The following is a 25,490-nucleotide window of genomic DNA, read 5'->3' as shown; positions in this document are numbered from 1 at the left end:
TAACTTTTGTGTTCCACATTTATTTACAGTGCATTCGGAAAGTATTCAGACCCTTTGACGTTTTCCACATTTTGTTACGTTACAGCCTTATTCTGAAATTGATTAAAATGTTGTTTTTCTCATCAATCTACACACAATACCCCATAATGACAAAGCAAAAACAGATAAAAAAAAATAAAAATAGCAAATGTATGAAAAAAAACAACATGAAATACCTTATTGACATATGTTTTGAATGTTATGTATCTACTATAAACCTCCTCCAACGTCGTTTTAGAGAATTTGGCAGAACCTCCAACCGGCCTAACAACCACAGACCCCGTGTAACCACACCAGCCCAGGACCTCCACATCTGGCTTCTTCACCTGCGGGATAGTCTGAGACCAGCCCCCCAGGCAGCTGATAAAACTGTGGGTTTGCGCAACCAAAGAATTTCTGCATAAATGGTCAGAAACCATCTCAGGGAACCTCATGTGCATGCTCGTCGTCTTCACGAGGGTTGTAACCGACTTCAGTGGGCAAATGCTCACTTTGTGCACAATTTGAATGCACAGAGATACCGTGACGAGATCCTGAGGCCCTTTCTCGTGCCATTCATCCGTCGCCATCACCTCATGTTTCAGCATGATAATGCATGGCCCCATGTCGCAGGATCTGTACAGAATTCCTGGAAGCTGAAAATGTCTCAGCTCTTCAATGGCCTGCATACTCACCAGACTTGTTACTCGTTGAGCATGTTTGGGTTGCTTTGGATCAACGTGTACGACAGCGTGTTCCAGTTCCCGCCAATATCCAGCAACTTCTCACAGCCATTGAAGAGGAGTGGGACAACATTCCACAGGCCACAATCAACAGCCTGATCAACTCTATGCTAAGGAGATGTATCGATGCCCAACAGATGCATATCTGTATTCCCAGTCATGTGAAATCCTTAAATTAGGGCCTAATGAATTTATTTCAATTGACTGATTTCCTTATATGAACTGTAACAGCAAAATCTTTGAAATTGTTGCATGTTGCATTTATATTTTTGTATAATTAAATAAACCACAACTTCATTATCACAGCGCAGTTTGTGAGCTCTCCAAACGTGTACACTACCAGAATGAGAACGGTATGCAGTATTAATATATTGAATAAACAGAAAAGACCATAACCAAACATTCTAGATTAATGGGGAAGTGGCAATGAATAATGGTAGCCTAAATTTAGTACTGCTGATACTTTTGATACATTGTGGGGAATTCATAAACATTGACAAACCGAGAGAGTGAGCATGGAGAGCGACCTAGCGCTTTGTTGCAACACAGTATTTGAAAACAATCTCCGGTTAAGACCGATTTTTGACGTCTGTTCGAATACTCATGTTGTCCTATGAAACTGTGGTGATGTCATTGGTTGTGGCTCTCCACTGCAGCTGCTCCAGACAACCCTGCAGCTGGTAGGCACAGCCAGCCAGGTCCATGTAGAGCAGGGCTGAGTATACGTCCTCCAGACTTGCAGTCGGGCCCTGGCTCCACAGCCGCAGCATCTGGTACTGCCTCTCAATAGAGCCCAGGCCTGGCTCCAGCTCCACACGCTCCAGCTGCCGGTCGGTCAGGGAGAGCACACGCAGGAATTCCTTCCATCGCCGCAGAGGCACCTCCTTGATGATGGCATATAACACCGTCGCGGGCCATTGCTCCTCCTGGGTGTCCTGGCGAGGGACTGAGGAAGAGAGGGGGAAGGGAGGAAATCAGGGCCAATATTCACAAAGCGTCTCATAATAGGAGTGCTGATCTAGGAAAAGGGTTCCTGTGTCCATGAAATTGTATTAATTATTATCTAAAAGGTAAAACTGATCCTAGATCTGTGTTCCTACTCTGAGAAGCTTAATACGGGCCCAAAATGGTAACCGGTCGGAGAGATTCTTGTAAAGTGCTTAAAGGAAAACTATTCCTAAAAACAAAATGTATCAAGTTTTCATGATATGTAATGTTCAAAATAAATAACATGATGCTAAATGCATTATACAGGGATTATTTGTGTATTTTGAAAGTTGAAAAACATTTTGGGACAATGTTAACAGTGGACTAATGAAACGGATATCAAAAGATAGTTTTTAAGTGAGCAAAGAAGTAAGAGAGTTTGGGCAAGATTCAATCAATGTAATCAGGTCATGTGTGGGGTATGAGGAAACCACTTTGTGCTGTGAGGGTGCGTTTTAGGAGTGAGAAAGTGCTTTAACTTGTTTTGCTTGTGTAAATTATGAGACCTGATAAGTGTGATGCTCATAGTTTATTTCTAACAAGCATTTTATTATTTCGATTTGCACACTATGCACACTCCTAGTCCAGTAGATTTGTTTTTGAGGGGGAAGTCGCAGTCTGGACCCCAGTCAACTGTTGTAAAGGAACTGACACGCAAGCTGAACTATACCACGCACCATAACCTTACAACAACAACACAGGAGACTCTGAAGTTGACAAGCAAGTGGAATTTTCATGTAAACTAGAAGTGGCCATACTATTTAATCTTAAAGATAAAAAATAAAAAATAAAAAAAATAAAAACCATGGCCTTAAATTTGAGGTTAGAAGATCAAAAACAGGATGTAAAGTCTCAGGACAAACCTTTATATGTATCATATATTGTCACTGAAACTACTGTAACCAACAAGCTTTTGGTGCTTGGTGTAGATACTTCTGTGCATATTTTCAGTGGAACGGATGTTGGAATCAGGGTGTAATTTGCAAGAAAGCCGATCAGTTGAAGGCTGCTTTTTGCTATTTGATTTGCCAATTAATCTGAACCTCAGATTCTTTCTGATTCATATCACCAAAGTTTTGCAGTTTCCACCTACACATGCACCCACATTTCCACGTGACTGACAAGAGATGTTTTATGTTGACACGCTGCGGCATTTAAGGAAAGGCGGTTGTTTTGAGTACACAACAGCACATATTCTACCCACATCAAAGTGACAGGACAGGTAGTACTATGCTGTAGGGTACACACCTCAGAAATGTGCTCGATGGGATTTGCTTTTGCTTCTGATATGCGAAACACCTACATTATATCATATACGTTTATTATAAATCCAAGCTTATGCACCCAATCTTAAAGTCCTATTCCAGGCTCCTTTTCATTTAATTTATCACCTGATTTACTTAACCCTTTACACTCGTACCCATATACGGGTTGAAAATGGCAGATTTAGGCACTAATAAGTGCCTAAATTGGAACAAAGTGACTGTACAGTAACATACTATACATGATGTCAGAGGTCTGGGCTCTGCCCTTCACAGCTCTGTTTTCACTGAAAGCTGTTCTGATCTTGAGCACCGCACTCAACAAGGCGTTGCCCCCATCCCTGAATTGCCTTGTAAAAGCCTAACACTGTAAGATCATATTTTCTGACCGCTAGTCATGTTGGTAATAGAATAAGATTTCAAATCATGCCGACCTGATCATTGTGTGATGGTGGGGATGCAGGGTTGTATTTCAAAACAAAACATCTACAAGTGTGCCTGCTCTAGTTCCTCAACAGCACAGCTAGGAGAGCAAAAAAAAAAAGTACCTTATACTTCAAGACTTTTCTTTGAGTCATAAAAGTGCATTGACATTGCTTAGGAACTGTGCACACTTTAGAGAGGTGTGTGGCCACTTGGAGACACCAGTTACTCCTCTCATTCAAACCCTTATTTGCACCTACCCCACATTTTCCAGGAATAGTCTTATTTTGTTACTGAATGTATCTCGTGTATTTTCAGATTCTGCTGTCTACAAATGTGGCAAAGTACACTAAATGTAAAATGCACATAAAATCAACAGCGTGATGTTTGGATTCAGTTGTTAGGTTCTTATTTTTCAGAGTAAATAACTCACGGACACTAGAGAAGTTTTAACCAAGCTTGAATTCTTCCCAAAGGTTCTGTACAGCTGTAATTCAGACAACCCAACATTTTTTCCATCCAGATACAGTGGGGCAAAAAAGTATTTAGTCAGCCACCAATTGTCCAAGTTCTCCCACTTAAAAAGATGAGAGAGGCCTGTAATTTTCATCATAGGTACAATTCAACTATGACAGACCAAATGAGAAAAAAATCCAGAAAATCACATTTTAGGATTTTTTATGAATTTATTTGCAAATTATGGTGGAAAACAAGTATTTGGTCACACAAGCAAGATTTCTGGCTCTCACAGACCTGTACCTTCTTCTTTAAGAGGCTCCTCTGTCCTCCACTCGTTACCTGTATTAATGGCACCTGTTTGAACTTGTTATCAGTATAAAAGACACCATAGTATAAAAAATCATAGTTGAAGTGAACCTATGATGAAAATGACAGGCCTCTCTCATCTTTTTAAGTGGGAGAACTTGCACAATTTGTGGCTGACTAAATACTTTTTTGCCCCACTGTATATTATTTAGTATATCTAAAGACATGATTAAATCAAGAATAGGTGACAATACTAGCCTATCACTTGTGAATTATATTGAATCATAGTCGCACACCTCATGTAGCCTAGACCATAGGCCTATATGATTTAATAAAGTGGGCAAATAACTTGTCAAAATTAAGCACATTAATCCACTTTACAAGGGGTGTAGAGCCTAACTGGCATATATAAGCAGTGTGTGAGTTTCAAGTTTGGGGAAGATAATTTTCGCCATAAAAATGTCACTTTTGATAATGGTGTTTTTCGCCAATGGAACATCCGCGCTTATAGCCTGCTACCATGTGCGCATTGCTGCGCTTATAATGGGAAGAAAGCCTTTTGTTTATCAACATTTTAAGCTACAGTAAACTTTCTGATCTGTTGCGTCAGCACATTGCATAAAAACGTTTTTGTTGATGCTAGTGGTTGCATTAATTTGGGATCTATCGCATCCCACAACTGTCCCAGACTATGTTTGGAATATTTTTTTATTGTGCAGAATAGGTCCAATTTTGTACTATGGGGGATAGCAGATTGACATAGGCTAGTGCCCTTGCTGTTCGTTAGGCATACTCATCTTGTTGGTTGACGAAAAGTAAATGTGGACAGTTCTTCCAATATCTTCAATATGCACCTCGGGAATTGGATAAGGACACGCAGTTACGTTCCCAAAGTGTCTGTCTTAACTTGTAGCCTGTGAGAAATATCTGATCACATGACATAGAGCCTGTGCGTGAGAGATGCTTCAGATTGTGCAGCACTCAGAGAGAAGGGCACAACACAGCACTCTGGGCTGCAAACGGCATGGATTTGTTTAGGGTGCATTATGGCCACAAAGGGAATGCCCTCGTGAAATTTGAGGCATTATCAAGTGCTTGTCAAATTGTGAATTAGAGACTTTTGGAGTGTGTACAGCTTGTGCAAAAAAACAAACAAAGCAGAGCTCATGCCTTTCAAGCAACTTTTTTCAAATCATCATTAGAGTCTCATCATGCAGCCTTACAATAAATGTAAAAAATCTAAACATATAGTCCAATGTTTGTAGAACAACTAAAGGTACATTAATAACTCAAAATTAAGCATATAGGAGTATCTATTTCGTTGTTTACCGCTCAAGACAGAATAGCCGAATGTGCGCACTCCCTCAAATCGTTTGGAGAAAATATTTGTTCAATTATATTTTTCATACTATAAAATAATTCCATGGAATTACAAGCAAATCTTGTCTGCTAAATGAACTAGTGTAGCCCAAAGCCATTTGGCATAGCCACATCAGGACCTAACATAAGGACAACTCAGAGTGTGCTATTCTTCTCTACTTCATATCATGCTTCTTTAGACCTGTCTAAAATAAATAATGGATTTATTGAGAAGGTGTAGGTTATATTACATGGGGTTTACATGTGTGGAAGCCAGGAGATGTTAAATATATTTATGTTAATTAACGGTCAATTACCGTGAGGCAGACAGTTATTTGCTTGACAATCAATGACTGAACATTTTGTGACCGCCACAGCCCTAGTCACATCCCTCCAATAGAGTTCCAGGCACTAGTTTAATCTATGCCAAGGTGTTTGTTGGTGTTTCCTTGATTTTGTCAGTTACCTCTACATTGAAGATAGACAAACTACACCAAATACTTACCTCTGGGCTCTCTGTCTGGCAGCAGGGGTGTGACAAAGGGGTCAAACTCAGTCTTGGCAGCACTGTGAGCGAGTGTCATCATGGGAATCCCTTCAGTAATGTTCAGCGTCTTGGAAGGGACAGCAGACAGACAAAACTCCTTAGGATCTGTCTGGCTAAGCTGAGCAGCAAAGTGTCCATACACACATACAGTATAGGTATAGTAACATATCAAAAGAGATACTGATCATTTGTGGAACTAGATTATTCCTTACAGGTTTAAAATCAGACAAAGACAAATTATATCTATTGATGCAAACATAGCCATGCTGTACATTCCAACTCTAATTGTAATGTAGGTTTTGCACCTGCTAGTCAGGACTGGCCTACAGGTGAATAACATATTTTTTCTCATGTTCATTACAGTTTGTATCATCTGCTTCCTTTCTAACACTATCGCTGATCATTATCCAAATGTAATGTAAGAAACTGATACTAACCAGTGAAGTTGGGTAGTTTGGCTGATGATGAAGCTGATCTGTTTGAGTTAAAGACAGATATGATCAGTTTCCTGCACCAACTGTTGCAGTGAATAACTTGTGTATTCACACAAGAGCTCTTTAAGATTAAACATCCGTTTTTTAAAAGAAAAACAACAAAATTGGAGGTTTTAAGTCCATAACAGATATGATTAGTTTCCTGCACCAACTGTTGCAGTGAATAACTTGTGTATTCACACAAGAGCTCTTTAAGATTAAACATCAGTTTTTTAAAAGAAAAACAACAAAATTGGAGGTTTTAAGTCCATAACAATGCTTAAACAGCATTAGGAGACCGCTTTTGAGGTCTGGGAAAAATCTAAGAAATTTATATTTTTGAGTGTAGTTACCCTTTAATTCATGTGGGCAGGCACCTAGCACTGTTGTTTGGTTAGCAGTGTTTCTGTAGCACGAGATGGAGTTTTCAAAACAAATGACCACTGGATTGATGAAAATAATAAAGATATCATTCGGCAAGGTAGGCTAATTTGAAGCTAGATAACATTACATTGAAACAGTTTTTGGGAAAGCCTTTCCATCTACCACAAGATGGTTAGGCCCATCACTAGCATCACTATATTTGTCCTGTTCCTTAATTGTTTGAAACCTGGACGTTTTACCTCATTATGAGGCATGTCTTACCTTGCTTCAAAGTATCCCATAGCCAAAATTCTACCATAGAAACATGGAGGCAATTATTTTCTAAAGACTTCCTCATATGCATACAGTACTCTATATATTTTCTTTAAACTTTCTTTTATTGTCTAGCAGCCAAAGTCCTTATCCTAGTCATATTAGCAACCCATGAGAGTTGTTGCATCTTTAGATCGCTCCTCTTTCTAAATGTCTAACAGATATTTCCATCTATGTCCATGAAACCGCTTGCAGGTAATCAATAATCAGGATAATCAGGATAATCAGGATCAAGAATCAATAATCAGGATAACTTGTTCTGAAACATTACATGGATAAACATGCAAAACATTTGTGCTGTTAACCGTTTACTATTGTTGAGTGTTAAATGGGGTTTGGTCATTTATGATTTAAAATAAAACTATTTTACATATTATTTTGTCCACAATCAGGGAGGGATAATGTCTTAGCGCTATGTCTTACCGCATTTAGAATGGTGTTTTCCGCAAATTGCATTTTAGAACATTCGATGTGTGCACATATTTGCGGCTAAAATGTGAAGAAATAATAGTTGATCAATATTTTAAACTAAACATTCTGATCTATTCCATCAGCCTTATTAATTGATAAGGCGTATACCTCCACTACACTACTACACTACACTACGATACGCATCGTGGGGATTAAGAAGTGAGTATACACAATGCAAACTGAAAAATAAGTGGGTATACAGCATATATATACCCTCCACTACACCACTGCTGCTAATAACATTATTAAAGTTGGAGTGCTAAGAATTACGCAGCCAAACACAAACGCAGTCAAACACAACTAATAACACACAAATAATTATACATTTTCATGTCTTTATTGAACACACCGTGTAAACATTCACAGTGCAGGGTGAGAAAAGTATGTGAACCCTTGGATTTAATAACTGGTTGACCCTCCTTTGGCAGCAATAACCTCATCCAAACGTTTTCTGTAGATGTGTATCAGACCTGCACAACGGTCAGGAGGAATTTTGGACCATTCCTCTTTACAAAACTGTTTCAGTTCAGCAAAACTCTCGGGATGTCTGGTGTGAACCGCTCTCGAAATCATTCTGCACCATCTCAATCGGGGTTTAGGTCAGGACTCTGACTGGGCCCACTCCAGAAGGTGTGTTTTCTTCTGTTGAAGCCATTCTGTGATTTGATTTACTTCTGTATTTTGGGTCGTTTGTCCTATTGCATCACCCAACTTCTGTTGAGCTTCAATTGGCAGACAGATAGCATTACATTCTCCTGCAAAATGTCTTGATAAACATGGGAATTCATTTTTTCCATCAATGATAGCACGCTGTCCAGGCCCTGAGGTAGCAAAGCAGCCCCAAACCATGATGCTCCCTCCATCATATTTTATAGTTGGGATGAGGTTTTGATGTTGGTGTGCTGTTAGTGTTGTGTTCCTTCCAAAAAATTAAACTTTATTTTAATCTGTCCACAGAGTATTGCACTGTGGAACATCCAGGTGCTCTTTTGCGAACTTCAGAAGTGTAACAATGTTTTTTTTAGACAGCAGTGGCTTCTTCCGTGGTGTCCTCCCATGAACACCATTCTTGTTTAGTGTTTAATGTATCGTAGACTCGTCAACAGAGATGTTAGCATGATCCAGAGATTTCTGTAAGACTTTAGCTGATACTCTAGGATTCTTCTTAACCTCATTGAGCATTCTGCTCTCTGCTCTTGCAGTCATCTTTACAGGACGGCCACTCCTAGGGAGATTAGCAACAGTGCTGAACTTTCTCCCTTTATAGACAATTTGTCTTACCGTGGACTGATGAACATCAAGGCTTTTAGAGATACTTTTGTAATGCAAGTCAACAATCCTTAATCTTAGGTCTTCTGAGATCTCTTTTGTTCGAGGCATGGTTCACATCAGGCAATGCTTTATGTGAATAGCAAACTCACATTTTGTGAGTCTTTTTTATATTGCAGTGCAGCTCTAACCAACATCTCCAATCTTGTCTCATTGATTGGACTCCAGGTTAGCAGAGTCCTGACTCCAATTAGCTTTTGAAAAAGTCCTTAGCCTAGGGGTTCACATACTTTATCCAACCTACACTGTGGGATGTTTAAAATAAGTAATCAATATAGACAAGAAAAATACAATAATTGGTGTTTTATTAGTTTAAGCATACTCTGTATGTCTATTGTTGTGACTTAGAGGAAGATCAGATCAGATTTTTTTCGTGCAACTGTATATGTATTACTGTATATATCATTTATATCAATGTACCACCCTAAGGGATCCAATCTCAGTAGGCCATTGGTTACAGTGTTGAATTCACAAGCAAGTCAACTGGGTTACTGAATGCCTGAATATTTTATCATTACCGTTGGCTGAGGTGTCCCTTGTAGGCAACTGGAGTTCCTTTTCAGGGTTTGCGCAACAGCCATGTTCCCTCCATCCTCCCTTAGTCAGTACCAGGAGACTGGCCATTAACAGAGTGGTGACCAGGAAAACCAGAAGGACATACATCATGGTGTAGAGGAGATGAGCTGTTGAGGATACAGATAAGCATTAATTGGCATTTATTTCATACCACAAAAATAACTCTACTATCTGACTACGTTTAAGAGGGATCAGAAGAATGTAGGGTAGAGAGCTAAAAGATTCAACTACAGCAAATTGTTGGCATGGAGGAGAAATTATACTTACTGGAGAGAATTTTACATCATAGTAATCGCCAATATGATGCACTAATGCTGTATTATGATTAATGCTATCAAGTAACACCTGCAATAGTTACCATTTGAGTTGACTTACATTGTTATGTCAGTTACCATAAGTGTATTATAATTGTAAAAAGGTAAGGGTTTTAAACTACTTGGTTCTGCTTGTTGTGTCTCAAGGCTGTCTGAGTGTTAACAATAGGTGCTATGTAAGGATTATGAAAGCTTATGAAGGCTTCATGAAGTCACTGAAAGAACTGAAAGATCTGTGGAAGCAAAGGTATTGGTGGAACTCACAAGTGTCTGTATTTTTGATGATATCGGGGTTGGGTTTTGGATTTGGGAGATTGGGGGTTGAAGTAGCCGTGCACTCTTTCCTGAAATGACGACAGAAAAACACAAGGTCACTCACATTAAAACCAGAAGGGATTTCCCAGACAACTATTTCACATTGACATTCATAACTATTTGTTTGATATGACACCAATAACATTTTTAAGTGAACATTTAAATAAGGGACAATGAAAATGACATATGGATCAAATGTTTACAAACTGTTAATGAAAGGTTTGCATACAGATGTTTTTTATATGTTGAGCTTTTGCGTTGAACAAAATCCTTTCTATAAATATATAGTGCTTTGCGAAAGTATTCATCCCCCTTGACATTTGACCTATTTTGTTGCATTACAACCTGAATTAAAATAGATTTTTTATTTGGATTTCATGTAATGGACATGCACAAAATAGACCAAATTGGTGAAGTGAAAAAAATAACTATGAAGCCCCCAAATAAGATCTGGTGCAACCAATTACCTTCATAAGTCACATAATTAGTGAAATAAAGTCCACCTGTGTGCAATCTAAGTGTCACATGATCTGTCACATGATCTCAGAATATACTCTGCTCAAAAAATAAAGGGAACACTAAAATAACACATCCTAGATCTGAATGAATGAAAAATTCTTATTAAATACTTTTTTATTTACATAGTTGAATGTGCTGACAACAAAATCACACAAAAATTAACAATGGAAATCAAATTTATCAACCCATGGAGGTCTGGATTTGGAGTCACACTCCAAATTAAAGTGGAAAACCACACTACAGGCTGATCCAACTTTGATGTAATGTCCTTAAAACAAGTCAAAAGGAGGCTCAGTAGTGTGTGTGGCCTCCACGTGCCTTCTGCGGGTCCGGACGAGGCATCCGGCTCTTCTTCCTCTGCGTTGCTTTCTTTTGCGAATAATTGGGATGTCTGCCCTGTGGGGTGTTTGGAGAAGTCCTGCTTGCTGCTCTTGTTGTTGAAACAATATTTGTCTAATCCGAGGTGAGTGATCGCTGTACTGATATCTAGAAGCTCTTTTCTGCCGTAAGATAAGGTTGCAGAAACATTATGTACAAAATAATTTACAAATATCTACAACGCCTGGGCAGGCTCCTGATGAGGTGGCGGATGGTCTCCTGAGGGATCTCCTCCCAGACCTGGACTAAAGCATCCGCCAATCCTGGACAGTCTGTGGTGCAACTTGGCGTTGGTGGATGGAGCGAGACATGATGTCCCAGATGTGCTCAATTGGATTCAGGTCTGGGGAACGGGCGGGCCAGTCCATAGCATCAATGCCTTCCTCTTGCAGGAACTGCTGGCACACTCCAGCCACATGAGGTCTAGCATTGTCTTGCATTAGGAGGAACCCAGGGCCAACCGCACCAGCATATGGTCTCACAAGGGGTCTGAGGATCTCATCTCGGTACCTAATGGCAGTCAGGCTACCTCTGGCGAGCACATGGAGGGCTGTGCATCCCCCAAAAGAAATGCCACCCCACACCATGACTGACCCACCGCCAAACCGGTCATGCTGGAGGATGTTGCAGGCAGCAGAACGTCATCTCCAGACTCTGTCACGTCTGTCACATGTGCTAAGTGTGAACCTGCTTTCTTCTGTGAAGAGCACAGGGCGCCAGTGGTTAATTTGTCAATCTTGGTGTTCTCTGGCAAATGCCAAACGTCCTGTACGGTGTTGGGCTGTAAGCACAACCCCCACCTGTGGACGTCGGGCCCTCATACCACCCTCATGGAGTCTGTTTCTGACCGTTTGAGCAGACACATGCACATTTGTGGCCTGCTGGAGGTAGTTTTGCAGGACTCTTGCAGTACTCCTCCTGCTCCTCCTTGCACAAAGGCAGAGGTAGCGGTCCTGCTGCTGGGTTGTTGCCCTCCTACGGCCTCCTCCACGTCTCCTGATGTACTGGCCTGTCTCCTGGTAGCGCCTCCATGCTCTGGACACTACGCTGACAGACACAGCAAACCTTCTTGCCACAGCTCGCATTGATGTGCCATCCTGGATGAGCTGCACTACCTGAGCCACTTGTGTGGGTTGTAGACTCCGTCTCATGCTACCACTAGAGTGAAAGCACCGCCAGCATTCAAAAGTGACCAAAACATCAGCCAGGAAGCATAGGAACTGAGAAGTGGTCTGTGGTCACCACCTGCAGAACCACTCCTTTATTGGGGGGGTCTTGCTAATTGCCTATAATTTCCACCTGTTGTCTATTCCATTTGCACAACAGCATGTGAAATTTATTATCAATCAGTGTTGCTTCCTAAGTGGACAGTTTGATTTCACAGAAGTGTGATTGACTTGGAGTTACATTGTGTTGTTTAAGTGTTCCCTTTATTTTTTTGAGCAGTGTATATACAGTTGAAGTCGGAAGATTAAATACACTTAGGTTGGAGTTATTAAAACTCGTTTTTCAACCACTCCACAAATTTCTTGTTAATAAACTAAAGTTTTGGCAAGTCGGTTAGGACATCTACTTTGTGCATGACACAAGTAATTTTTGCACAATTGTTTACAGACAGATTATTTCACTTATAATTCACTGTATCACAATTCCAGTGGGTCAGAAGTTTACATACACCAAGTTCACTGTGCCTTTAAACAGCTTGGAAAATGAATTCCAGAAAATTACTTCATGGCTTTAGAAGCTTCTGATAGGCTAATTGACATAATTTGAGTCAATTGGAGGTGTACCTGTGGATGTGTTTCAAGGCCTACCTTCAAACTCAGTGCCTTTTTGATTGACATCATGGGAAAATCAAAAGAAATCAGCCAAGACCTCAGAAAAATAATTGTAGACCTCCACAAGTCTGGTTCATCCTTGGGAACAATTTCCAAACGCCTGAAGGTACCATGTTAATCTGTACAAACAATAGCACGCAAGTATAAACACCATGGGACCATGCAGCCGTCATACCGCTCAGGAAGGAGACGCCTTCTGTCTCCTAGAGATGAACGTACATGCAAAAATTGCAAATCAAACAACAGCAAAGGACCTTGTGAAGATGCTGGAGGAAACAGGTACAAAAGTATCTATATCCATAGTAAAACGAGTACTATATCGACACAACCTGAAAGGCCGCTCAGCAAGGAAAAATCCACTGCTCCAAAGCCGCCATAAAAAGCCAGACTACGGTTTGCAACTGCAAAGATCGTACTTTTTGGAGAAATGTCCTCTTGGCTGATGAAACAAAAATAGAACTGTTTGGCCATAATGACAATCGTTATGTTTGGAGGAAAAGCCGAAGAACACCATCCCAACCATGACGCACGGGGGTGGCAGCATCATGTTGTGGGTTGCTGGGGCACTGCAGGAGGGGCTGGGGCACTTCACAAAATAGATGGCATCATGAGGGAGGCAAATTATGTAGATATATTGAAGCAACATCTCAAGACATCAGTCAGGAAGTTAAAGCTTGGTGGCAAATGGGTCTTCCAAATGGACAATGACCCCAAGCATACTTCCAAAGTTGTGGCAAAATGGCTTAAGGACAACAAAGTCAAGCTATTGGAGTGGCCATCACAAAGCCCTGACCTCAATCCTATAGAAAATGTGTGGGCAAAATTGAAAAAGCATGTGCGAGCAAGGAGGCCTTACAAACCTGACTCAGTTACACCTCCTGTCAGGAGGAATGAGCCAAAATTCCCCCAACTGATTGTGCGACGCTTGTGGAAGGCTCCACGAAACGTTTGACCCAAGTTAAACAATTTAAAGGCAATGCTACCAAATACTAATTGAGTGTATGTAAACTTCTGACCCAGTGGGAATGTGATGAAAGAAATAAAAGCTGAAATAAATACTATTACGCTGACATTTCACATTCTTAAAATAAAGTGGTGATCCTAACTGACCTAAAACAGGGATTTTTGACTAGGATTAAATGTCAGGAATTGTGAAAAACTGAGTTTAAATGTATTTGGCTAAGGTGTATGTAAGCTTCCAACTTCAACTGTATATAAACACACACCTGTTCTGAAAGGCTGCAACACCACTAAGCAAGGGGCACCACCAAGCAAGCAGCACCATGAAGACCAAGGAGCTCTCCAAATAGGTCAGGGACAAAGTTGTGGAGAAGTACAGATTGGGGTTTGGTTATAAAAAAATATCAGAAACTTTGAACATCCCACGGAGTACCAGTAAATTCATTATTGAAAAAAATGAAAGAATATGGCACCACAAAAAACCTGACAAGAGAGGGCTGTCCACCAAAACTCACAGACCAGGCAAGAAGGCAATTAATCAGAGAACCAACAAAGAGACCAACGATAACCCTAAAGGAGCTGCAAAAAGCTCCACAGTGGAGATGGGAGTATCTGTCCATATGACCACTTTAAGCCGTGCACTCCACAGAGTTGGGCTTTACAGAAGAGTTGGCAGCCATTGCTTAGAGAAAACTCCCCAAATATATGGAAGAAGGTACTCGGGTCAGATGAGATTAAATTGAGCATTTTGGAAAATCAAGGAGAATGCTATGTCTGGCGCAAACCCAACACCTCTCACCACCCTGAGAACACCATCCCCCCACAGCATCATGCTGTGGGGATGTTTTTCATCGGCAGGGACTGGGAAACTGGTCAGAATTGAAGGAATGATGGATGGCGCTAAATACAAGGAAATTCTCGAGGGAAACCTGTTTCAGTCTTCCAAAGATTTGAGACTGGGATGGAGGTTGCCCTTCCAGCGGGACAATGACACTAATCATACTGCTAAAGCAACACTCGAGTGGTTTAAGGTCAAACATTTAAATGTCTTGGAATGGCCTAGTCAAAGCCCAGACCTCATCCTTGAATAGGCAAAAATCCAGTGGCGAGCTGTGCCAAGCTCATAGGGACTTGCACCTATAATTGCTGCAAAAGGTGGCTCTACAAGGTATTGACTTTGGGGGGTGAATAGTTATGCATGCTCAAGATTTTTTTTTTTTTGTCTTATTTCTTGTTTGTTTCACAATAAAACATATTTTGCATCTTCAAAGTGGTAGGCATGTTATGTAAATCAAATGACACAAACCCCCCAAAAAAAATCTATTTTAATTCCAGGTTGTAAGGAAACAAAATAGGAAAAATTCAAAGGGGGACGAATACTTTCGCAAGCCACTGTACACCCACACCCCCTCAATCTTAGTGTCAAATCTATGACTACCGGTAGTTATGATTTTTACTGAAATCCAAAGGGTTGAAAATGTATCTTGTATCTGTGGGTGTGGGTGTGCCTTTAGAACATTGATTCTCAGAAACCCAAGAGTACCTCACAAACATAGGATGTTCAGGAACTTCAGATCTTATAAAGCTCCGCTTTGAGGGGAAGTCCTCAACCCACTGACCTCAACGCATGCCATTACAAGATCTGATTGATCTTTCAGCAGCATCCAACAAATAACTGTGCTTCCTTGGTGTGTCAACAACAGAACACGTTCATTCTCTAGTACACTGCAATAAAACCCATGGCTGAGTCATTTCAGGGATATCAAGTCTACATCAAAATAACTATGGGTTTTGAGGGGTTTTGCTAAATAGTAGGGATGCATCCCAAATGGCAACCTGTTCCCTATATATTTCACTACTTTTGACCAGGGCCCGTATCAAAAGTTGTGCACTATATAGGGAATAGGGTGCTATTCGGTCTCAATGTGAAACAATGTAAATGTGTCTGAGGTGATTTGAAAAAAAATCTATGATGTTCAATGGTCATTGACAGTGTCAAAATGTTATGGTTTGGTGAGATTCTAAAGTATGTGAGCATTACTCCTTGTTACTACAGAATATTGTATTTTCAGAGCTAAACAAAAACGGTGGTGCATATGTTCAGTTTACTAAATGTATAAATATTGTAGAAGCTGGAATCTGGTGGTCGTACGTTTGGCATGGTTGGCATCGCTTCAACTCGTCTTTGTTAAAGTCTGACTTACACACGGAACCTGAAGGGAAAATACAGGGACAATTCTGAGAATAGACAGTATCATGAACACATTTATCGTGAACACATATTTGTTCATTCAAAAACATTGTTTCTCTTATTCCTTCCAGTTTTGTTATTTTAAAACATTCAATGAATGTCATGGAGAAAACTAAATGAGGCCTTTGGTCAAGGACATGAAAGCAGTGCACATACAGTAAAACCTGACCATTTCACTAATCTGTCACTCTTTGAGAGGTGAGGGGATAAAATGAACATACATTCTATACACTGAATATACAAAACACTAAGAACACTTGCTCTTTCCATGACATAGACTGACTAGGTGGATCCAGGTGAAAGCTATGATCCCTTATTGATGTCACTTGTTAAATCCACTTCAATCAATTTAGATGAATGGGGAGGAGACAGGTTGAAGAAGGATTTTTAAGCCGTGAGACAATTAAGACATTGATTATGTGTGTCTTTCAGAGGGTGAATCGGCAAGACAAAAAGTGTAAGTGCCTTTGAACAGGGTATGGTAGTTGGTGTCAGGCATAGGGCTGTTGCAGTGGCCGTATTACTACCACACCGGCGGTCATGAATCATGAAGGCAGTCAAAAAGTCCACGTGACCATTTAGTCACGGTAATTAGGTTTTTCCAAGCTCTGATGCTGCTGATGGTCATTAGTAGCTAACTTGCTAACTGGACTCAGCACTCTATTGTCCCTTTAATCACGCTGACATCAATGCATTTGAAAATCTAATCAAACACTTCAATAGGCTATGCAATTGCGTCATAAAACAGAGTGATGGCCTCTACTGAAAAGAGGAGGATCTATAGGCTAGGCCTACTATATTTATTTTTCAACTTTCCTAATATTAAGCACATTGCATATATTTACAACAGGAGTACAGCCTACCTAGCTGGCATGAAAATAAACCACGGGGAAAACGTCCTCCATTCGCTATAGGTGACATCAGTGGTGATTTTAGCATGTAAATCTTGGTGTGTTAAAAATATACAGTGGGGAGAACAAGTATTTGATACATCAGAAAAGCAGAACTTAATATTTGGTACAGAAACCTTTGTTTGCAATTACAGAGATCATACGTTTCCTGTAGTTCTCGACCAGGTTTGCACACACTGCAGCAGGGATTTTGGCCCACTCCTCCATACAGACCTTCTCCAGATCCTTCAGGTTTCGGGGCTGTCGCTGGGCAATACGGACTTTCAGCTCCCTCCCAAAAAATTATATTGGGTTCAGGTCTGGAGACTGGCTAGGCCACTCCAGAACCTTGAGATGCTTCTTACGGAGCCACTCCTTAGTTGCCCTGGCTGTGTGTTTCGGGTCGTTGTCATGCTGGAAGACCCAGCCACGACCAATCTTCAATGCTCTTACTGAGGGAAGGAGGTTGTTGGCCAAGATCTCACGATACATGGCCCCATCCATCCTCCCCTCAATGTGTTGCAGTCGTCCTGTCCCCTTTGCAGAAAAGCATCCCCAAAGAATGATGTTTCCAACACCATGCTTCATGGTTGGGATAGTGTTCTTGGGGTTGTACTCATCCTTCTTCTTCCTCCAAAGACGGCGAGTGAAGTTTTGACCAAAATGCTCTATTTTTGTTTCATCAGACCACATGACCTTCTCCCATTCCTCCTCTGGATCATCCAGATGGTCATTGGCAAACTTCAGACGGGCCTGGACATGCGCTGGCTTGAGCAGGGGGACCTTGCCTGTGCTGCAGGATTTTAATCCATGATGGCGTAGTGTGTTACTAATGGTTTTCTTTGAGACTGTGGTCCCAGCTCTCTTCAGGTCATTGACCAGGTCCTGCTGTGTAGTTCTGGGCTGATCCCTCACCTTCCTCATGATCATTGATGCCCCACGAGGTGAGATATTGCATGGAGCTCCAGACCGAGGGTGATTGACTGTCATCTTGAACTTCTTCCATTTTCTAATAATTGAGCCAACAGTTGTTGCCTTCTCACCAAGCTGCTTGCCTATTGTCCTGTAGCCCATCCCAGCCTTGTGCAGGTCTACAATTTTATCCCTGATGTCCTTACACAGCTGTCTGGTCTTGGCCATTGTGGAGCGGTTGGAGTCTGTTTGATTGAGTGTGTGGACAGGTGTCTTTTATACAGGTAACGAGTTCAAACAGGTGCAGTTAATACAGGTAATGAGTGGAAAACAGGAGTGCTTCTTAAAGAAAAACTAACAGGTCTGTGAGAGCCGGAATTCTTACTGGTTGGTAGGTGATCAAATATTTATGTCATGCAATAAAATGCTAATTAATTACCTAAAAATCACACAATGTGATTTTCAGATTATTTTTTTTAGATTCTGTCTCTCACAGTTGAAGTGTACCTATGATAAAAATTGCAGACCTCTACATGCTTTGTAAGTAGGAAAACCTGCAAAATCGGCAGTGTTTCAAATACTTGTTCTCCCCACTGTATATAATTGTGGGATGCCTGCCAGAAAAGCCACTATACAACACTAAACAATACATTAATTGCACTATAACGGTGACAAACTGTGCCCACAAACTGTTCGGGCCTACATAAATCTGTTCCAACAGCAGAGCCCCAACAGCAGTCCCAAACACCTTACCACTGCTACACCTGGCTATCAGCGGAGCCTTGTCGGGCAGCGAAACAGTTCATTCAGTCTAATTTACTGCCTTTAAAAAAAACATAGCTGATGTGGCTGACTTGCTTATTGAGATATGTAATCTATGGCATTAGGGGACGAAAAGTGGATAAGAGGCAACCCGTAATTTCGATTAAGATATTAATGAGCAAGCTAGGACGGATGTAGTCAATAACTATTTGTTCAGCACTTTTTAAATGTACAGTGACAGAATTCAGATCATGGGCCGGTTCTTACAGTATTCTCCCTGTACATCAAGTCAGAACCGTAGGATAAATAAAGGGGGCATATAAGCAGGCAATGAAAGCTCTTACAATATTCAATGATTACATTTCTCTAAAACAGATTCTCTACATGTACACCACCAAGTCAGAACAATGGGATAAGTTATGAGGGGGAAAGGGAACAAATTAGTAGGGTGAGGCATATTGGCTACTAACAGCTTACAACACAATATGCACTTAGTATAATTTTCTTAGCTACAGTATACATATCTCCCTGGCATATTACATAATTTATGCAGCAGCATACAAGACATTTTTGGACTCACCAAAGCACTGCTGTGCTCACTTGAACAGGAAGGTGGCGCGGCAGTCCTTCATGGGCAAATTTTGTCATCAAACTTTGTCATCAAAGTCTGGCATTCTCTGGATATATGGTGCTTTCAAGACAATTGGGAACTCAGAAAAAAACAAGGTAGAATCATGATGACGTCAGTGATCTTCAGGTCGAAGCTCTAGAAAGAAGCCCAAGTTCCCGATTTACAATTCTGAGTTGGATGACCTGTCAGAAAGTATCTTCCCAGTTGGAGCTCATTTCTCCAGAGTTCCCAATTATCTTTAACTCACTGAAGTCAGATTTGGTTCCGAGTCAACAATTGTTTAGATTGCGGCAGAAATCATGCTTCATTGACAGCATGACCGATGTTGAATATGTTCATCATTTTAAGCTTGGAAAAGAGACTTGCTTGCTAGTGCTTGCTTTGCAATGCTTGCAGTTAGCCACTGATTCCTTCCGAACCACTCATTGTTGAATTTGCAATTTCCAACTTGTGTAATGTTTATGTCCAATGCCTGATGAGCACCAATGCGTTTGATCTAAAACTTCTCTTCATATGGCAAGGATTAAAAAGTAGATTGCCGATTCATGATGATGACTGCTAACTAAGATTTTGAAAGAATGATGTTTGCATGATCAGTCCAATCAAAGCTGTACAGTGTTTCCTCTGACACATTGGTGCGGCTGGCTTCCAGGTTAAGTGGGCATTGTGTCAAGAAGCAGTGCGGCTTGGCTGGGTTGTGTTTCGGAGGATGCACGGCTCTCGGTCTATGCCTCTCCCGAGTCCGTATGGAAAACTCAGCGATGAGACAAGACCGTAACTACCACGAAATTGGAGAGAAAAGGGAGATTTAAAAAATAAATAAAAAAAAAAAACTACTGTAGATAGAACATGATTTGACGTCATTGTATTTGTGGCCAATGACCTTCAGCCTTCTTGGATGGGCACTTCTAATGTAACTCTATGGCAACACCCAAAGGGCCTGAATTTTCGATCTCTACCCCCAGACATTACCAACACCTACGCTCTGTATTTTTCACTGGCTGCCCCACCAACGCAGAAAGCACTGAGGTTGGCTGAAGCATCTGTATTTTGGAGCTACCTTACACATAAAGCAAAGAAGAGACCATGCAGCTTTATTTACTCAATGTATTATTCGAATTTTTGGGGACATTGTTTGCAAAGTGATATGTGACATGTACAGTATTAATTCCAAAATATCATGCAAAACAGTCAAGCCCCCCTGCCCTGAATGGCAGGTCGCCACTGGATGACGTGTATTTTTCCCCCGCTGCCCCTGTTTTGATACAGGTGCATGATAATGTTCCATTCTTACTCAAAACAAATGTACAGTACAGACGAGATTAAAACAATAATGTACAGTACAGACAAGATTAAAACAATAATGTACAGTACAGACAAGATTAAAACAATAATAGTGGATAACAATATTAGCCTATCACATGTGAATTATATATTATCACTGATGCCCAGCACAATGCCTTTTTTTGCGACTTTTTCAAATCATAGTTGCACACTTCATGTAACCTAGCCCAATGGCCTATTAAAGTGGCCAAATAACTTCTTAAAATTAAGCACATTAATCCGCTTTACAAGAGGTATAGAGCCTAACTGGTATATATAAGCAGTGCATCAGTTTCAAGTTTGGGGAAGATCATTTTCACCATAAAGATGTACTTTTATAATAAAACATTACATGCATAATCACATTTTTTTGTCACTTTTGATAATGGTGTTTTCCCGCTAATTAAACATTAGCGCTTAAATCCTACTGCCGTGTGCGCATTTGTGCTGCGCTTATAATGTGAAGAAATTGCCGAATAGTTTATCAACATTTGAAGCTAAACATTCTGACCTGTTGCATCAGCCTCATTGCGTAACGCTTTTTTTTTTATGCTAGTGGTTATATAAATTTGGGATCTATCGCATCCCACAACTGTCCCAGACTATGTTTGGAATATTTATTTCTAGTCTAGTATAGGTCAATTTTTGCACTATGGGGGATAGTAGATCGTTAGGCCTACTCATCTTGTTGGCTGATGAAAAGTAAATGTGTACAGTTCTTCCAATATCTTCAACATGCACCTCGGAATTGGATAAGGACGTGCGCAGTTGCATCCTCAATGTGTCTGCCTTCACTTGTAGCCTGTGAGAAAGACCCAATCACGTGATGAGAGCCTTGTGAGTGAGATGAGAGATGCTTTCGAGCAGGCAGCATTTAGGGAGAAGGGCCACAAAAGGCATGGATTTATTTAGGGTGCATTATGGCTACACAAAGGGGATGCTGCCAGGAAATTCGAGGCATTTTCAAGTGCTTCTCAAATTGTGAATGAGAGACTAATGAAGTGTGCACAGGCTGCGCAAAAAAACCTAATCGGAGCTCATGCCTTTCAAACTACTTTTTTCAAATCATATTAGAGTTGTATCATGCAGCCTTATAATGTAGTAAAAATCTAAACATATATCCCAACGTTTGTAGAACAACTAAAGTTACATTAATAACTGTAATTAAGCATATAGGAGTACCTATTTCTTTGTTAACCCCTCAACACAGAATAGCCGCATGTGCGTACTCCCTCAAATTGTTTGGAGAAAATATCCTTTCTATCTTACTCAGCTTTGTTCAATTGTATTCTTCTTACTATAAGATAATATAACAATGCCATGAAATTCTAAGCAAATCTTGTCTGCTAAATGAACTAGTGTTGCCCACAGCCAATTGGCATAGCCAGTTTAGGACAACTCAGAGTATGCTAGTCTGTTCTTCTGAAATAGACAACATTTTCTTCATATCATGCTTCCTTAGACCTGTCTAAAATAAATCATGGATTTATTGTGAAGGTGTAGGCTATATTACACAGATTTATTAGACTTTTTAAAATGCAGATGTTCCAAAGGTCAGTATCAGTGGCTTATGGTGTGGAAGCCAGGAGATGCTAAATGTGTTTATGTTAATTAACGGCTTTTAAGAACTGCACCGCTGCTGGGTTTTTCACGCTCAATAGTTTCCCATGTGTATCAAGAATGGTCAACCACCCAAAAGACGTCCTGCCAACTTGACACAAATGATGGAAGCATTGGAGTCGACATAGGCCATCCCTGTGGAATGCTTTCAACACCTTGTAGAGTCCATGCCCCGATGACTTGAGGCTGAGGGGCGGTGCAAGACAACATTAGGAAGGTGTTCCTAATGTTTGGTATACTCACTGTATATATACAGTATATACACTGAGTGTATAAAACATTCGGAACACCCCAATCCCGTCAATTCGTCTGAGCAGGGACTCTACAAGTTGCCGAAGGCGTACCACAGGGATGCTGGCCTATGTTGACTCCAACCTGTCTCCTCCCCTTCATCTATACTGATTGAAGTGGATTTAACAAGTGACATCAATAAGGGTGCAGTGAAATGTGTTACTTTACATGGTCAGCCACAGTAGTGCGGCATGCCTGGATCAAACTAGGGTTAAGAGCTTTGCTTAAGGGCACAGCGGGCAGATTTTTTTTTTACCTTGTCGGTGTGGGTATTTGAACCAGCAACCTTTCAGTTTACTGGCCCAACACGAACCACAACGTTACCTGCCGCACTATTATTGAGACATTATTGAGGCTGCAGGGAATGCAGCAGGACTATATCCAGTTTGCAGAACATTTTGAATGTTATCAGGTCATAAAAGAGTTATACTTACAGAGACTACAGTTTTTGCATTTGGAGCATGATTCACAGTACAAGTCCTTGTTGAGGTTCGTTGGGTAGAATCCCTCCTTGCAGCCACATACAATGTCACTCTTGGGCTCACAACCTTTCTTCTCCTCTTGAGATACTAGGACAAAAAAACACAGAAGATACTGTCTGTCTCACTCCCATCGCAAAACATAAACACCCAAGGGGGAAAAATATACACTTTCTTCTTACACGTATGCCCGCACACACACACACACACGCGTTTATGAACAATCATTATTACACTGCGGTTCAGAAATGGACACTTGAATATGAGTGAAGAATGCATACCTCCTATATCACATTTTCTACAGCGATGACAAGTTGACAGGTCATTTACTATCGCTGTGAATGTCTGGCCGATACATTTTCTGCATTTGAAGGTATTCGTTTCTCTGTGAAAGCCTGAAAGACATGTTGAAATACGGTACAATGTATATGTATCTTCACCACTGTAATTTAATGCCTAAAATTATCCACTGTTTAACATCAAGATTGTAAACATAGTTACAGCAAAATACAATATACTGTAGTTTGGAATAACGAGCTCAACTTCTGTTCATGCTCAGATTCTAATTGTATTACTCAGTGTTGCTTACCTGCTGGACATTTGTTGCATCTACTTTCCGGGTCATTTTTTAGCACCTCCTCTGTGCAACTCTGTGTAGAGTCGAGACAGGCTAGAGTCAAAACCTGGCAGACAAAGGTGAGACAGAGGTTTGTTAATGATGGTGGCACATGTTAGTGGCTCTTACCGTTATACTCATATTCCTTTACATAAATGTATACATTTTGAAATTACCGTACCAATACTCTGATTTCAACATCAGATAGGTTTTTAAAGATCTGATGTCAAACCTCCAAACATGTAGGATACTTTGATCATTGGGAACACTTCATAAGTGGCCAGTCAGAATGCCTACATTGTAATTGTAACAATGTAAAAACACTGTCATGGAAATATTGCCTTCCACGTCACTGCCTTGCTAACACTAACGACAACTATTGTCACCAAGCATCATCATATATGAAATAATTGTCTGTCATTATAAAAAATAATCTGCTACGATATCACTTTACGTATTGGTTATGATGCCGTTATATAAGCGTTATGACAGGCCAATAACAATTCATACATTTTTCCCCAAAAAAAAATTCTTAAATAATGTATAGGAATTTTTAACAATGAAACTCTAATATACATTACAAACAAGATTTTTATGATTACAATAATACTTACCAACACACAGAACCACATTTTGAAAATAAGTGAAATGATTAGGTGTGGGCAGTCATTTGCTTCTCTCATTTGAAATCAAATGAACGTTCTTATCTCAATCATAAAACATAACTTAAGATAAATATTAAAAAGCCTGTGACGTCCAAAAAGTACAAAGTGAATCAACACAAAATGTTTGCGGCATTGTAGCTAGCCATCTGCCAATTTCCTAGATAGAATTCAACCAAAAAAACTAAGCTGGCTCTTGATACTCTAAGAGGAGTTAGAAGTAGGTCAAAGGAAGTCTATAGTGTCAGCTCTTTCAAGACTTCGGAGAACTGGTGAGGCGACAGGAAACCCTGTCAAATAAAATGCCTATTTCCATTGGTGGTACAACCATACGTAAGCAAGCAGTTCTACTTAATTTTGTAAAGCTGCCATTTACTGTACATTCGAAAAATACAAAAAAAAGATACTTATTCACAATAATCTGCTGTGTGATGACACACTGTAACTTAATTTGTATGAATGGAATGACCCTTGCCTAGGTAGACTTGTTGCCAAGTTAGGCCAAGTGGGAAACCCAGGTCCAAGACCTGAAAGAGGGAGTTGCACTGTCACGATTTGCTACACTGGTGTCAGAGCGGGACGGTGCACATGACGCCATCGGAGAAAGATGAAGGGGGATACTAGTCAGTTGTACAACTGAATGGATTCAACTGAAATGTGTCTTCCGCTGAATCAGAGATGTGTGGAGGGCTGCCTTAATAGACATACACGTCTTCGGCACCCAGGGAACAGTGGGTTAACTTTTATCTCCCTCACCAACTTTAAACATCTGCTATCTGAGCAGCTAACCGATCGCTGCAGCTGTACATAGTCCATCGGTAAATAGCCCACCCAATTTACCTACCTCATCCCCATACTGTTTTTATTTATTTACTTTTCTGCTCTTTTGCATACCAGTATCTCTACTTGCACATGACCATCTGATCATTTATCACTCCAGTGTTAATCTGCTAAATTGTAATTATTCGCCTACCTCCTCATGCCTTTTGCACACAATGTATATAGACTCTTTTTTTTCTACTGTGTTATTGACTTGTTTATTGTTTAATCCATGTGTAACTCTGTGTTGTTGTCTGTTCA

At 40.5% G+C, this 25,490-nt stretch overlaps 1 protein-coding gene across 1 annotated transcript; it reads right to left on the bottom strand.

Annotated features, from left to right (window-relative positions):
* On the bottom strand, positions 1–24,681 carry LOC109869543 (tumor necrosis factor receptor superfamily member 1A). The gene is made up of 10 exons (XM_020459749.2): positions 24,363–24,681; positions 23,722–23,815; positions 23,414–23,527; positions 23,088–23,222; positions 16,126–16,186; positions 10,228–10,307; positions 9,592–9,756; positions 6,542–6,579; positions 6,063–6,171; positions 1–1,707 (listed from the first exon to the last, which is right to left on the bottom strand). Exons 1-10 carry the CDS (start codon positions 24,429–24,431, stop codon positions 1,373–1,375), a joined length of 1,200 nt encoding a protein of 399 aa, XP_020315338.1. The 5' UTR covers positions 24,432–24,681; the 3' UTR covers positions 1–1,372.
* Positions 24,682–25,490: the final 809 nt, after the last annotated feature.

The sequence above is a fragment of the Oncorhynchus kisutch genome, linkage group LG24 (assembly GCF_002021735.2).
Source record: "Oncorhynchus kisutch isolate 150728-3 linkage group LG24, Okis_V2, whole genome shotgun sequence".
Classification (NCBI taxonomy): Eukaryota; Metazoa; Chordata; class Actinopteri; order Salmoniformes; family Salmonidae; genus Oncorhynchus; species Oncorhynchus kisutch.
The sequence above is the reverse complement of the archived record's forward strand: the minus strand, read 5'-3'. Positions and strand labels throughout refer to the sequence as shown.

What these genes read in the sequence shown, in the direction of transcription:
- LOC109869543 (XM_020459749.2), bottom strand. Translation starts at nt 24,431, where the DNA reads ATGAGAGAAGCAAATGACTGCCCACACCTAATCATTTCACTTATTTTC. An exon ending in ATGCAAAAACTGTAGTCTCT is followed by an intron (nt 16,187 to 23,087) that starts GTAAGTATAACT and finishes TTTTCCCTTCAG; the next exon opens with GTTCCGTGTGTAAGTCAGAC. An exon ending in CAAACTACCCAACTTCACTG is followed by an intron (nt 6,172 to 6,541) that starts GTTAGTATCAGT and finishes GTCCCTTCCAAG; the next exon opens with ACGCTGAACATTACTGAAGG.